The sequence below is a fragment of the Narcine bancroftii genome, chromosome 5, assembly GCF_036971445.1.
Source record: "Narcine bancroftii isolate sNarBan1 chromosome 5, sNarBan1.hap1, whole genome shotgun sequence".
NCBI lineage: Eukaryota > Metazoa > Chordata > Chondrichthyes > Torpediniformes > Narcinidae > Narcine > Narcine bancroftii.
In genome coordinates, this window is record NC_091473.1 from 218701601 (window position 1) to 218717102 (window position 15502).

At 45.8% G+C, this 15502-nt stretch overlaps 2 protein-coding genes across 12 annotated transcripts in view; one reads left to right on the top strand and one right to left on the bottom strand.

The window, feature by feature from the left end:
- The window catches only part of LOC138764865 (DENN domain-containing protein 2D-like), a 137978-nt gene that overhangs the window by 75486 nt on the left and 46990 nt on the right, over positions 1-15502 (top strand). For 4 of the 6 annotated variants that reach the window (XM_069941255.1, XM_069941256.1, XM_069941259.1 and 1 more), the window contains one exon: positions 2575-5112. In XM_069941255.1, the coding sequence (XP_069797356.1) occupies positions 2575-2627 (53 nt within the window). In that variant the 3' untranslated portion in view covers positions 2628-5112. Of the gene's footprint in view, positions 1-2574; positions 5113-14721; positions 14884-15502 lie in introns of those variants that run through there. The other 2 variants (XR_011358334.1, XR_011358333.1) reach the window with 2 other exon arrangements.
- The window catches only part of dram2b (DNA-damage regulated autophagy modulator 2b), a 70477-nt gene continuing 60242 nt past the window's right edge, over positions 5268-15502 (bottom strand). For 5 of the 6 annotated variants that reach the window (XM_069941261.1, XM_069941260.1, XM_069941264.1 and 2 more), the window contains 4 exons: positions 13954-14131; positions 12004-12086; positions 8373-8465; positions 5268-7070 (listed from right to left, as the gene is read on the bottom strand). In XM_069941261.1, coding sequence (XP_069797362.1) covers positions 6960-7070; positions 8373-8465; positions 12004-12086; positions 13954-14131 — 465 coding nt within the window. In that variant the 3' untranslated portion in view covers positions 5268-6959. The remainder of the gene's footprint in view (positions 7071-8372; positions 8466-12003; positions 12087-13953; positions 14132-15502) is intronic. The other variant, XM_069941265.1, reaches the window with a different exon arrangement.

The window sequence follows — 15502 nt, forward strand, 5'->3', positions numbered from 1 at the left end:
TTAGATTTCCTCTGCGTTCTTATCATGGTAGTTAAAGGGAGGGAAGAGCTCTGCGATCTTTGGAAGGAGATGCCAGGGTATGTCTTGTGCAATGAGTAAACATTGGTGAAGCAGCTGTACTTTGATAGGCTCTGGATTTTGAACCTTGTATGACAGCTGGCCTGCTCCAGTGCACCTGTGAGGCTGCGTTCAGCTTTCTCAGAACTTGTCAGTGGGGGCAGCGGCAGACAGAGGGTGAATGGGTGCCCTCCAGGCAGGTAGTGCAAGATAGCAGCACCTTCAACAGGGATTCACCAGTTTCTCCATGGCAACCAGCCACAGCCAAATCCACCATCCTATAGCATCTAGGCTCTACACAGGGTGGGGTTAGCAAGGGCCCGAGATGACACGGCTGGTAGGGTCATTGCCTCATAGTCACAGGTTCAATCCTGATCTCTGTGTAGAGTTTGCACGTTCTCTCAATGACTGTCTAGACTGGATTACTTTATTGTCCAGTATTGAGATACGATGAAAAGCTTTCATTTGCATGCTATCCAGCCAAGTTAAATACAGCAGGTATAGAATGATAAGACAAAAGTGCAGCTCTGGTTTCCTTCCAAAGTCATGAAGGTTGGTAATTGGCTGCTGTCAGTCCAGCTTCCCCTGTGGCCTCCTGGGAGGGAAGTCCAGCTTCCCCTGTGGCCTCCTGGGAGGGAAGTCCAGCTTCCCCTGTGGCCTCCTGGGAGGGAGGTCCAGCTTTCCCTATGGCCTCCTGGGAGGGAGGTCCAGCTTCTCCTGTGGCCTCCTGGGAGGGAGGTCCAGCTTCCCCTGTGGCCTCCTAGGAGGGAGGACCAGCTTCTCCTGTGGCCTCCTGGGAGGGAGGTCCAGCTTCCCCTGTGGCCTCCTGGGAGGTCCAGCTTCCCCTGTGGCCTCCTGGGAGGGAGGTCCAGCTTTCCCTATGGCCTCCTGGGAGGGAGGTCCAGCTTCCCCTATGGCCTCCTGGGAGGGAGGTCCAGCTTCCCCTGTGGCCTCCTGGGAGGGAGGACCAGCTTCTCCTGTGGCCTCCTGGGAGGGAGGTCCAGCTTCCCCTGTGGCCTCCTGGGAGGGAGGTCCAGCTTCCCCTGTGGCCTCCTGGGAGGGAGGTCCAGCTGCCCCTGTGGCCTGAAACATCTTTGCCTTGTATTGGAAGCTGCAAGATCGGTTGAGTTCCTCCAGCATTTCTGTGCATTTACTGCATCACTGTGTCTGCAGACTCTGTGTTTCACTCCATCACCGGGTCTAACTTCCCATCTATTGCAGACATCTATGCGAGGCACTGCCTCAAGGAGGCAGCCAACTTGATAAAGGACCCTGATCACAACTTTTGCTCACTACCACCTTTGGGAAGCAGAAGCCTAAAGACCAGGACCTCTAGATTGAAAAACAGTTTCTTTCCAACAGCTATCAAACTCTTCAGAATCAGGATTTAGTATTATAAACAAGTCCTTCCCACCCCAAACCCTCTTTTTTTTTCTTGATTCATGTGCTTATTTGAGTCTTTTGAATGTCCCTATTGTACCAGCATTCACCATCAACCCAGGCAATGCATTACAGGCACATATCAATCTATGTATTTTTAAAAACTAACTTGACTCTGACTTATCCCCTGAACTTTCCTCCACTCACCTGAAACAAATATCCTCTGGCATTTGCTGTAGTCTCCCTAGGAAAACTGCTGCCACCTTATCCAAGTAATGAAGCCCAGCCTTCTTAACCACCTTATTAACTTGCATGGCAATCTTGTGGTATCTATGGACCTCCATACTGTTAAAAATCCTGCCGTTAACCACATACCTTCCAAAGTGCATCGCTTCACACTTATCCCGATTGAACTCTGTCTGCCACTTCTCTAACTAACTCTGCATCTTGTCTGTATCGTGTTGTAGCCAACGACCACCTTCTGCACTACCCACACCTCCATCATCTGCAAACATATTGATGCACCCTTCCACTCTTTCTTTCTACAAAAGGTTTATTCAAAAGACAACAACACTACAAACCTACACAAACTATACACAGAGCCACATCTAAACACATTATTTACATTGTTGGAAATTTGGAAGAAGCTATAAATCAATACCACCCCTTTGCATGTATCAAAGTTATCGTGCAGATGCAAAAAACTACATACTATTTATTTTCCAATTCAAATCCTGTTGTTACTTTTACCACCCCCCTGAGGGGGTGGGCACTGTTCCTGGAACTCGGCCACCATGCACCCCTCGTCATCCCAGTCATTTTTTTTTAAATCACAAAAAGCGGGGTGGGGGGGAGGGTGTCCCAGAACAGATCCTTGCAGAACGCCACTGGCTACTAACCTCAGGCAGAATGTGTTTCATCTACTACTACCCTTTGCTTTCTGCAGGAAAGCCATTTAAGAATCCTTACATGTGTGCATTGTACAATGTATATGACATTAAGCTCACTGTCATGACCAAGAAGACAGATCAGGGTTTTGCTCAGAGCCTCAATTAAGTGGGATATCTTCCGATCACCCAGGAAAGCATCTTTCTTTCTATTTTACTCATCGCATTTTCTCTCCCTCTCTGCCTGAAGGGCTTTTTGAACAGAAGATAAAAGAATATCATGAGAACAAAAAGGTGAAATAAGTCACTTGTCGGCCAGGAGACAACATCCAGAGGACTGTTTGATGCTCATATCTGACCACAAATGAATGATCAGATACAAGGACAGAAGGTATAACTTCTTGGTGTTCAAAGAAGCAGAAACTCAGCAGGTGACTTGTAAATATTGATGATGTATTTAACTGGAAATTTTTCAGGAAGCATTCTGGTACAGAGATGTGATATAGGGAGAATTGTGGACATATGTGGCAGTGCAGTACTTGGATCTGTGGAACTGGAATTGATGATGGTGCAAGGATGAGCCTTAATGCTGCAATGTCCTGTTTCTACTTCAATCTCGATGCCTTCGGACTTGATGAGCAGGTATACGAGCTGCTCGCGTCTATCAGTTGGGGATCAGGGCAGAAACCTTGGGACTCCTTCGGTTCAGGAGCTGAGCAGCATGGTCTTGGAAACACTGTATGGCAAAGAAACCAGCCTTTTGGCCCTCCTTGTTTCTGCTAACCAGTGAGTACCCATCTATACCAATTCTACTCACCAGAGCTTTGTCTATTTCATGCCATCCTGATTCAAGTGTTCATCCGAATATTAGTTAAATGTGGAGTCTCTGCCTCCATCACCCCCTCAGGTAATGCATTCCAGAATCTACCCACTCTCTCAAATCATCCTCCCCCTGTCCGCAACCACAGCCCTTTAATTTGAGGTATCATGGCAATGAGGAAAGTTTCTCTTTAACTACCTGCCCTTCCTCTGACCCTGATAACTTTTCAAGCAGTACTTCCAACAGTACTGCAGTCCTTCAATCCTGCACTGGTACTGTCAGGTCTCCCTTCACTCCCTCTCCCTCTCATCTCCTCGTGATGAGACGCACCATCAGGGGTATATCTTCTCTCTGCAGTCTGTGCTGCATCAGAAGATGGTCACTATGAGGATTCCCCCAAGTGGCATCAGCATGTTCGGACTTTCTAATGGAAGGCATCAACCTCACTCTGAACTGCCCCTTCCGTTCACTCAAAACCCCGCTCTCCTTGCCCCCGGACCACTTACCCTGAAGCTTGAGGAGCTGCCTTTGTCTCTTCTTTGCTTCCCAAGTGCACCTATTATTTCAGTTGTGAGAATGCCCATCCCTCTCAGACACCCTTTTATTGTCAAGTGTACTGTGTTGCAATGAAAAGGTTTGTTTTGGGTGCTACCCAGCAAGTCAACCCATACACAAGGGGAGGAGAATGAACTGATACTGAATACAGTAGTTACAGAGATCAGCTGGAATGGGGTAAGGGCAATGTTGTGTGAGGTTCATGCAAGGGCAGAACAGGAGTAAAGGGACTGTCCTTGTAGCTGGTCGTGTGAGATGTCACACTACTGAATCTCATTTCCCACAGATGGTGCAGGGTAGGGTGTGAAGGGAGTGTGGGCTGGGATGGGAGAAGTCATTTAATACATTGGTTGCTTTTCCAAGGCAGTGGGAGATTTGGACGGAGTCGATGGAGAGGATGGTCTGAGCTGAGTTCACAACTCCCTGTGGTCTTGGGTGGAGTGGTTCCTTTCCCACTCAGGGATGTGTCCCAATGGGATACTTTCAAATGTTCGCCTGGAGATGTTTTTCAGGGATGAAGGCAACGCGCGTCAAATTTCTTTGGGCTTCTGAGGAAGTCGAGGTGCTGGTATGCTTTTTGACATGGGTGTACCAGGACATTTGTCCAAGACCCCACCCAGTGCGATACTGCAGTACTGCTGCAAGTGTTAGCCTTTGGACAGGATGTCGAGACCCTTCAAATGACAGCTGCTACTGGGATCCAAGGGCAAAAACTACTCCAAACATTTTTTCCCTAGAAATGTGCAGATACTGCACATCAGAAATAAAACCTGAAAATGTTGAAAATACTTGGCAGGTTTGGCAGCATCTGTGGGAAGAAAATTGGGAAGGAGAGAAACAAATTAGTCTAAGTGGCAGAGAAGGGGACAGTAGGAAGAGAATGACTCTGATAGATTGAGATAACAGGATGGTTATATCAAATTAAGCTGCTTTGTGTTTACCATGTTGGATTGTGTGAGAAGCCAGCAGGCCTGGATTCAAGATGTATTCCCTGATTTCTTACAATCAGTTTTTATTGCTTGATGACAGATCGCACCCATTTAGCACACACCAACATTGGGTGAACTACTTCTCAACAAGCACTTGCTTATTGTCAGAGAGGAGCATTTTTAAATGTCCCAGGGTTGGAAAAGGCTCTATTTCAATGCAAATCTCTCTAGCCACCGGCTGCAGGTGGGGATTGGGAGTCGAGCTTGGATCCTGGTGCAGGTTGACGGTTTCTTGTTTTTGAAGCCTCCCCACACTTTCAAACGTTCCAACAGTGCTGTGATTTTTTTTTAAAATCAAGAGCCAAATGTTCACTGCACAATCTATGCTGACTTGTTTTTCAGATTACAATGTGAAATTATGCCACACTGCCTTGTACATTTTGTAAATGACAGATTTGAAATAAAAGGTGTGATTTAAATGTCATGGCGTGCTTCTGTTGATGGATTTTTAAAAAAAAGCAAAGAAGTCTTGCTGTCTGAGAAATTTCCACGTTCCATCTTTAGCCTGAACTCCCTCATTTGCAACTTTTTGGGATTCCAGATTGTGCCATTTCTTGGTGGATCTGAGTGTGACAGATGTCAGAAATACCATTGTTTATTCAAAATTCCTGCTTTTTAGGGGTTAAATAGGTTACAGTACAAGTAGTTGTAGATGATCAGATGGGATGTCCTGTCCTCAAATAGAGTCACAGAGATACAGTACAAAAACAAATGTGCAAACTTGACTAGATGTGAGAAGTGTTTAGCTCAGGGTGGAGTTGTGGAGCAGACTCGATGGGCCAAATGCCCTAATTCTGTTCCTTGATCTTGTGATCATTGTCCACAAGTATACCAATCTTACATTATTCAAAAATTATTGCTATATTTTCAAGATTGTGTATTTTGGATCAATCCTGTTTATTTTCACACAGCAGTTATCTTAACTAAGAACCCACAGGCACAGGGAGAGGAGCAGAACAGTGGTGCCAGTAGTAGAGCTGCTGCCCCTCAGCTCCAGTGATCCTGGTTCGATCCTGACTTTGGGAGCTGACCGTGTGTAACATGCACGGTCTCCCTGTAACTGCTGGTTTCCTCCCACGTCCTGAAGACATCTGGGTTGGTAGATTGTGTGCAGGGTGGTAGTATCTTGGGAGAATATAAAGTGGGACTAATGCAGGATTTGTGCAAACGTGTGGCTGATGGTCAGTGCGGACTTGATGGTTTGAAGGGCCTGTACTTCTCTATGCCTCAGATGGGGAAAGTGGGAGCCTAAGCAAAAGGAAGAGGTTGAGCAGGTTATGGCTTTGTTCCTTGGAATGCAGGATGAGGGGGTGATCTCACAGAGATGTCCAAAATCAGGTGAATGCACAGTCTTTTGCCCAGAGCAGGGAATCAGTTACCAGAGGACATAGGATTGTGGGGAGGAAGAGATCTAACAGGAAACTGAGGGGTTACTTTTATTTATTTTTTGCACTCACAGAGGTTGTGTATGGAACAAGCAACTGTCATCACAGCGGTTAGTGCAACGATAGTACAGTGCTGGCAGCTCGGGTTTAAAACCGGCACTGACTGTCATGAGTTCGTACATTCTCCCAGTGGCTGCGTGGGGTTTCCTCCAGTCTCCTCGACAAAATATTTGGGGGTTGTAGGTCAATAAGCTGTAATTGGGCAGCATGGGCTGTATGTCTAATTTAATTTTTTTTAAAATTTAATTAAAAAAAAACTTAAGATATCAGATTGCAATGGATTATGACCAAATTGTTATTATTTAAGTTGGACTAATGGAACATCAGAGCTGGCAGTTCACACACCATAAGATTAGCGCACATCTCCATGAAAACACACAAGCCCCACGCTGAACATTTGGAGATAAATTTGGTCCCCATTTCACCCATGTGGGTTAAGCGACTGTTCCAGGGAATTCTTCAAAAACGGGAGATCAAGCCACTTCTCCTCACTGAAGAATCATTGATGACCCCTTTCCAGTGGGTCCTCTGGTCTGGATCATTAACTTCAATCGGCCAGCAATGGTGCAGTCTCTGAGGCCCAACTCCTTATAAAGGCTTTCAGAAAGGATGTTTTAAAAACATCAGAAAAACAATGATTATTGAACACAGTTCATTATTAAATTGTAATCTCTTCTTAACGTCATATAAAGTTGGACGGAAGGTATCACACACGTCGTAAGTTGACTTGTGACAGAATTGGGATGAAAGGACTGGAGGTGCAGCAAGGGAGAAGGTTCTGCTTTGGAGGGGAGTCCCCTATCGCAGAGGTGGGCTGGCGCTGCGTTCACAAGCTTCCTGCCAGATGTGTGCTGCGCTCTCCACTCCGCTCGAGTGTCTGAAGTCTTTCGTAAAGAGTGTCACTGCACAACTTCACCTCAGCAGTCAGAGTGATCTTCTGTTTACAAGAGAGAATCAGAAGAGAGAGAGATTAGTGGTTACACCCTACAACAATGCACAGCAGACCTCAAGGGTGTGCTGATATTAGTCTCCAAGTAGCGTTGCCCCAGAGTTAACCCTTCAAGTGTGACACAGGTCTACAGGTGTGTGTGGAGGAAGAGCACAGATGGAGTTGGAACATTAGACGAATCATTAAACTGAGGCCCCGTCTGGTAACACACAGAGCACGCAACCCCTTCAAAGGACAACGACTGGATCACTGAACATAGGTACAGGAGACCTTTTAGCCCTTTGTGCCTGCTCCACCACTCAATGCAATCATGGCTGACTATTCAACCTCGGTATCCTACTCTCCAATGTTCTCTCCATGACATCCAACTCTTATGAATATATCCAATGAACTGGCCTCAACATGTTCTGTGGAAGGGAGTTTCATAAGTTCACAGCTCTGAGAGAAGTGGTTTCTCCCTACTTCGATCCTGCATTCCGTGACCGTGACCCCCTTCACCACCTCCCTCATCATCATAGGTAACACCTCCCCCTCCCCCCTCCAAATCACCATGGTTAACATCTCCCCCCACACCCAATCACCACAGGTACATCTCCCTCCCTCCCTACATCTTTCCACCTCCCCCTCATCTCCATTCCTTCCCATGTAACACCTAGTCTCCTCCCCAATCGCCATGGGTAACACATCCCTTTCCCCCATTCCTCTCAGGTTACATCTCTCACCCAGGAACCCACTGGATACATTTCCCCCTCCCCTCGAGAAACATCTCCACCTCCCACAAACCCCATGAGTAACATTTCCTCTCATGTAACACCTCCACCTTCACATAGGTAACACCATCTCCCCCACCCTCACCAACCCTACAGAACACCTCCACCCCCCCCCCCAAATCCCCTCAGGTAACACCTCTTCACAGGTAAAAACCTATGGGAAATAGCTCTCTTCCTCCCTCCTGAACCCCACAGATAACACCTCCCCTCCAGATCACTGTCCCCACCGTTCCTGGACTGTTTCAGAACCACACTACATGAGCTCAGCCCAGCTCCATCGGTGCCTGTGACAACTCCCTGTGACATCTGGCTCTGCACTGACAGTGTTCTCACCACTCTTCCAATTTGGATTTAACAGGATTGAGGGCCTGAATGGCCTCATCACTCACTCATTCCACCCTCTGAAGGACAGGTCAGGGTCCTACTTTATCGAGGGCTGCCTGGGGAATGTAAGGCTCAGCTTCCCCCACCCGCTCCCTGGCCTCGCTCCGCCCCCTGAACCTCACTCCATGGTTCTCACCTGAAAATCCCGGATGTAAGTCAGGAAGAAACTGAGAAAGGAGAAGGCGAGGGACCATTCAGAGATTGTACTGACGATGTGTAACGTGTAACCCTGGGAAAACAAGAGAGACTGCCAGTGAGCATTGCTTCTCAGTCAGACCTGGAGAGCAGTGAGCATCTACAGCATGCTGGTGGAGGCAAGGCCAGGGACAATGTCTCTAAATGAGCATTTAAATCACTCTGGAATAGGCTGTGGACTGGAATGATGAGATCAGCACAGATGGCCAGCCTGGATGTGGTTCCATTGGAAAGTGCCTTGTGGGCGTGGTCTTCTGCAAAGTCACTGCGGGCTGCAGCATCCTATCCAACACTGAACTGCTCACGTGCAGTTATGTGTTCCAGAGGCAGTTAACTCCTGATTTTCTTCTATAATGGTCAGGGAGGACTGGAGACCTCTGCCATCCTCGTGATCCCATGTCACTGAGTTAAATGGTGTCCTATCATACTGCTATCTCACAGATAAAGGGGCAGGAGGAGCCTTCCAGGTTTTATTTAATAATCCAACAATTGAATATTAAATTACAAAAGCATTACCTGTTTCACTTCTGAGTAAATAGGATTGAGGGGCTGAATGGCCTCCCCAGTTCCAGGTTAACAGGATTGAGGGGCTGAATAAACTTTTCCGTTAATGGGATTGGAAGACCTAAATGGCCCTGTTAACAAGATTGATGGGATGAATGGCCTTTCCCTTATCAGGATTGAGGGACTGAATGGCTTTTTCCTTTCTGTGTTAGTGGAACTGAGGGGCTGAATCAGTTGTAGCATTAATCAGCATGGAAAAAGGCCCTTCAGCCCAATTCTGTCTTGTTGACCAAGGTACCTGCTCGAGCTGGTCCCATTTGCCTGTGTGTGGCACACATCCCACAAAACATTTCCAACCCATTATCTCCGTTCAAATATCTTTTTAATTAATCATTATTTTTGTTGCTGGGTTGAAGAGCAGAAGGGCACCATCCCTGCTTCTACCCACCAGGCTGAAGGATCTGAATGGCCTGTTTCCCACATTCTATTTTTAGGGATCCTAGACACCATCAGCACTTTGTCACCTCATTACAAGAAGGACGCAGATGCTATAGAGAGGGTGCAGAGATTTACGAGGATGCTGGCTAGAAATGGAGAGCATGTCTTTTGAGGATCGGTTGAGTGAACTTGGTCTTTGCTCCTTGAAGTGACAGAGGCTGAGGGCTCACCTCATAGAGGTGTACAAGATGTTGAGAGGCATTGATCGTGTGAATAGCCAGAGGCTTTTTCCCCAGGGCTGAATTGGCTAACACGAGGGGGCATAGTTTTAAGGAGTTTGGGAGTAAGTACAGGAGTGGATGTAAGAGTAGGTTCTTCACACAGAGAGTGCAAGCTGCCAGCGACGGCGGTAGAAGAAGAAACAATAGGATCTTTTAAGAGACTATTAGGTAGGTACATGGAACCAGGAAAAATGGAGGGTTATGCAGTAGGGAAATTCTAGGCAATTTTTAAAGAGCACCGGTAGGTTATTGGATTGGCACAACACTGTGAGCCTCAGGTACTGTGCTGTAGATTTATATGGTCTATGTTCTATTGCTAGTTCTCAAGTCCCAGTGCAATATTTACAACTCTCTTCATTAGGACCAGGGATTGGTCAAGTGGGATGTCTCCCTTAATACAGATGCAAGTATGTGGATCCCACACCCTGAAGATCCTCCTTCTATCAAGTGTTCCAAAGTTTACATAGGGAGCTACGAAAACATTTATGCTGACGTGATTTTTTTTTGTTACATAAACACAATGCTGAGTTAAGCTGCAAAACTCATGGGAATTAAAGCCTGCACAAGAAGCCGAGCACCCTCTGCTGGCCTTGGCCAAGAACTTTGCACATCTGTATCCCCCACATCTTGAGTTCTACGACTTGATTAAAAAAGTCCCGAGCCAAAATATTGATTGACCATTCCTACCCTCGGATGCTGCCAGATCTGCCGAGACCCTCACTGTTTGCTCAAGGTTCCAGCATCTGCAGTTTATGTGTTTCTCGCAACAAATTTAGACTTTGCTCAGTAACCTCGAGGGTGGTACCTTCTCTCATAGGCCCATGAGGGCTCAAACACGTCAAATTGGCTCTCAAAAAAAACCATAACAGATTTGTCACATATTTCCCTCCACCGAGTCCACACTGCGGCTGTGAATATTTATTTATCTATCATAGAACCGTACACCACCACAACACAGAAACAGACGCTCTGACCCACCTTGTCCTTGCCAAACTATTTTTCCGCCTCATGCCATTGACCTGCACCTGGACCATACCCTTCCCATTCATGTACCCTTCGAATTTTCTCTCAAATGTTGAAATTGAACTCCTGTGAGGAGTTTGTACATTCACCCATTTCCGCAAGGGCTTACTCCAGGTGCTTTAGTTTCGTCCCAATGAACACTTGGGCAGTGCTACCTCATGGACTGGAAGGGCCTGTTAGCATGCTGTATCTCTAAATTAAAAAAATATTGATTCTACCCAATCCCATTATTATTTTCTAAAGCCCCTTTTATACTTGCATCCCACTAAATCGGTTGTTCAGTGACCCAGGATAGGAATGGCATTTTTGCTGTTCACACTCATCAATTCTTAAATGGGACACAGCAAGCATTCATACTTGCAAGGAGCCATCCCCAGGGTTAGATCTGTTCTACTTTCTACTGGTGATGTCACGATGCATTGAGCAATGGTGGACCTGCCCTGAATCCTGATCAATGTACCATGATCTTATATTTGAACAAAATTGATCATGCCTAATTATAACATAATTAAGCTTTATGTATGAGCCCTTCAGCCCTTGTTGTTGGTGTTATGCCGACCTTAATAAGGGACTGTGGGAAAGTGCTAGCAATAAATAGCAAAAGGAAGTGGACAATTTTTAAAGAGCGTGGGAAAGTTGGTAGCGCTATAAATACTTTGGTTAAAAAAAAATGGCAGACCTGCCCTCCCAGAATTCTATGCAGCAGAGAAAGGGCTGCATGCATGGAGCAGTTATGGAGGGGTTTCTCTTTCCCATGCTGTTTAAAACTTGTCTGCTATTGCTATTTATTTACTCTCTCTCCCCACCCCCAACCCCTTGTGACTTTCCCACGGCAAAGTTTATACCGTCATTTTAATCTTCCTTCACGTTCTTGCACTCATGCAAAAACTTGGGTCATTTCTATCCCAGAATGCAATTGCCCATTCTACACTTGCTTGATTGCAATGCCGGAATCTACAGACGTCGGGGATTGTACTAAGGGTCTATCCCCGGCAAAAGATGATGTCATCTCATGTCAGCATTGAGAAGATTTTCATTTCACACTAGACCCCTTTTAGGCAGATTGGCCATTAATTCCTGGGGCCACTTGCAAGTGTGAAAGGGGCTTAAGTATCCTGTCACTAATCCCTTAATAATCGATGTTGGTCCCCTACTACTGAGCCTGCTAACAGGTTGAGAGCATCTCATTTTATCTCTTCATCCCTACCTCACAGAGTGGGATCACAAAGGCCGCCTTCCAATCTGTGAGAAATGTTCACAAATCCTTGTGGTTTTGGAAGGTGACAACCTGTGACAGATTGCTGTAGTCAGTTTTTCAAGCCTTACCTTTTCTGAAGGGCTCCAGTGTAACTTCATCGCCATCTCAATGGTTGGGATTGTTATGTACAGAGCTACCGAAGAAACAAACACTGCACAGGAAAGAGTTAAAGAAATGATGTTCGCCACTTAAGATCAAATTCACTGCCGCTTTCCTCCATCACTTTTTTATAAAGAGATACAGCAGGGTTAAAGGCCCACCTGGCCCAGGAGCCTGTGCCAGCCAAATACACCAATTAACCTTGGAGGGTAGGAGGAAACCCACACAGGTCACAGGAAGAATGTACAAACTCATTACAGACAGCACCCAATTTGAATGCAGGTCACTGGCTCTGTAATACCGTTTTGCTAACCATGCCTTAACTCATTTTTATTTCCTCCTTTCCCCCCCACCCCCACCACCTTTCATCTGCCATGTTGTGCTCCTCCCCCTTCCTCCCTCCCACCTGTATTCAACAATCACCTACCAGCCCGTGTTCCTCCCCCATCTTTCAGTTCAGGCTTCTGCCCAGTTCTGGCTATTCCCAATTAAGTGTTTAGTTTTTGAAATGTCAACTGTCTATTTATTGCCTGACCCACTGAGGGGAAGAGGGAGGGGAGAAAAAGAGAGGGATGGAAAAAAAGTGGTTTTGAAAGAGAAAGCATTCCAGCAAGTGTGTGAATGTGCAGAAAAGTGGGTTTGGTGACCTCCATGTTATAAGCCTGCAAAATATCCCAAATCTTTTCTAAATATTTATTTTCCTTCTTGTGGAATTGAAGTGCTACATCACTGGAAATGGATATGCAGTTGCCAACACCAGCAAAACACATTCCAGCGATAATAATGAGGCAAATTTCACAACTTCCCATATAAACACTCTCCTAACTAATTCCAGGGAAGTCACTTCCAACAGAAAATACCTCCCACCCTTCTTTCTAAATTTTATTCATGTGAAAATTACTCTATCCTTGTCAGAGTCTCTCCTGTTGGGAATTTCCAACTTATTTCTGGGGAATTAAAAGAGAATGCTGGAAATACTTAGCAGCATTTCTAGTCAGAGAAACTGTTGGAGTTTAAAGTCACAGACTTCAGAATCTACAAATAATCCTGGAGGAAATTCTAGAGAAGGAAATCTCAGTGTCATACTGCATGGAAATACGCTTCAACGTACCCATGCTGATCAAAATATCCAACCCACACAAGTCCCAGCTGCCTGCGTCTGATTCCTTATCCTTCTAAACTGAGAGGGACTGAGTTCAAGAGCCGTGAGATAATGTTGCATTTCTATAAAACTCGGGATAGACCACCCTTGGAGTATTGCCTTCCGTTCTGGTCACTTCATTACAAGAAGGATGTAGCAGCTTTAGAGAAGGTGCAGAGGAGATTTACCACGGTGTTGCCCGGATTGGAGAACACATCTTATGACGGTCTTTTGATGGGGCTAGGTCTTTTCTCTTTGGAGAGACAAAGGATGAGAGATGACTGATTAGAGGTGTACAGAATTATGATAGGCTTAGATAGGGTAGAAAACGAATACCTTTTCCCTGTGGCAACAATAGCAAATACCAGAGGAAATCTGTTTAAGGTGAGAGGAGGAAAGTTCAGGGGAAATGTCAGATTTTTTTTTAAAACACAAGAGTGTAGCGGATGCCTAGAATGCATTGCCAGGGGTGGAGCTGGAGGCTGGTAGAGTAGTGAATGTTAAAAGATATTTGATGTAGGAAAGGATTAGATGTTTGTGGAGTAGGTTTATTTAGGTCAGCACAACATCATGTTCCAAAGGGCCTGTAATGTTCTATCCACATATCCATCCAAATCTTTCTTAGAGTTTGCATCTTGGAGAAATCTCCCAATTACAGGAAACCTTCTACTAATCCTACAGGAGCTTCTCTTGATAGGAATAGGAATTGCTGGAGATGGGGAGGTCAATGTCCCATCAATGGGAACCGTCAATGTACTGGAATGATGCTGAAGGATACTGCTGAGGATGCTTCCTGCGCACCATATTAGGAGCACGCACCGGATCCAGAAGATTTTGATTCCGTGGAATACAGGCTGCATCTTGTAGGATATAATGGTGTGCATTAGAAGGTAGATGATTCCCATCCCGAAGGTCAACACAGCACCAACGATGTGGGCTTGAATTAACGTGGTCTTCTAAGGGAGAAAACAGTCATAAAAGTTATTACTTAAAGCCCAAATGACACCCCACACCTCACATCATTTGGGCCTAGGGCACTGTAGGTTCACATGGACAGCATAGAAAAAGGCCCATCAACACCCATGACAACCCTTTGAGCCCATGAGCATAAATCCTATTGACTCACATTAGGTCCATATCCTTCTAAGCCTTGCTTATTTAAGCATCCATCAAAATGCCTCAAACATAGTAATTATATCTTCCTTTGACAGCGCCCTCCAGAGATCGACCAATCTCTACATTAAAAATTTTTCCCCTCAGATCCCCTTTAAAACTCCTTCATCTCACCTCTGGACTTGGGTTCCAAGGTCTCTCTGTTAATCAATGTTCCCATCCTTTACTGTCCAGGTCCTCCTCCCAAACTGCATCACTTCGTACTCTCACAGTTCCACCTGCCAGCACTCTGCCCCACTTTCCATCTACTTTAGATCCAGGAGTGTCCAGTGCTCCGATGGTGCCCTCTGCCCTGTCAATTCTGTGTCCTTGCTCTGGAGTGGCTATAGCTGGCCTCCTATGTGACTGTTGCTCTCCTTTTTGCTAATTCTAGGGTGGAAAGTTTCCATGGTCCGGACTCCACACTCACATCAAGTCTCCGTAAACCTTCTGTTCACCGGAAGTCTTCCCTGAGGCCCCTGTTTGAGCTGTGACAGGGATTCATCTGAGAGATCCTGGGATCTGTGTCGATAGGACACTCAAAGCTACTGCACAGGTTAGGAAGGTGTTTTCATTAACCGTGGGATCAAGTTCAAGAGCTGTGATCTAATTTTGTAGCAGTATAAGACCTTGGTTGGACTCCACTTGCAATATTGTGTCCTGTTCTGATCGTCTCACTACCGGAAGAATGTGGATGCTATAGGGAGGGTGGAGAGGAGATTTTTAAGGATGTTGTCTGGGTGAGAGCATGTGTATGATGATAGGTTGAGTGAACTTGATTTTTTCTCCTTTGAGTGATTGAAGATGAGGGTGACCTGATAGAGGTTAACAAGAGGCATTGATCATGTGGATGAGACTTTATCCCAGGGCTGAAATACCAAACAGGAGGGGGTGTAGTCCTAAGATGCTTGGGAGTAAGTGCAGGGGTAATGTAATGGTAAGTTTTTCATACAGAGAGTGGTATATACATGGAATGCGCTGCTAGTAACCAGGGTGGAGAGGGAGATACTGGGGGACAGGGTGTGAGGACAGGGGGAAGAGAGTGTGGGGAGAATAGGATTTTTTAAGAGACTTTTAGAAAGGTTCAGTACATAGAACTGAGAAAAATGGAGGCTGATGAATTAGGGAAATACTAGACTGTTAGAGAAGGTTATTAGGTTGGCACAACAATGTGG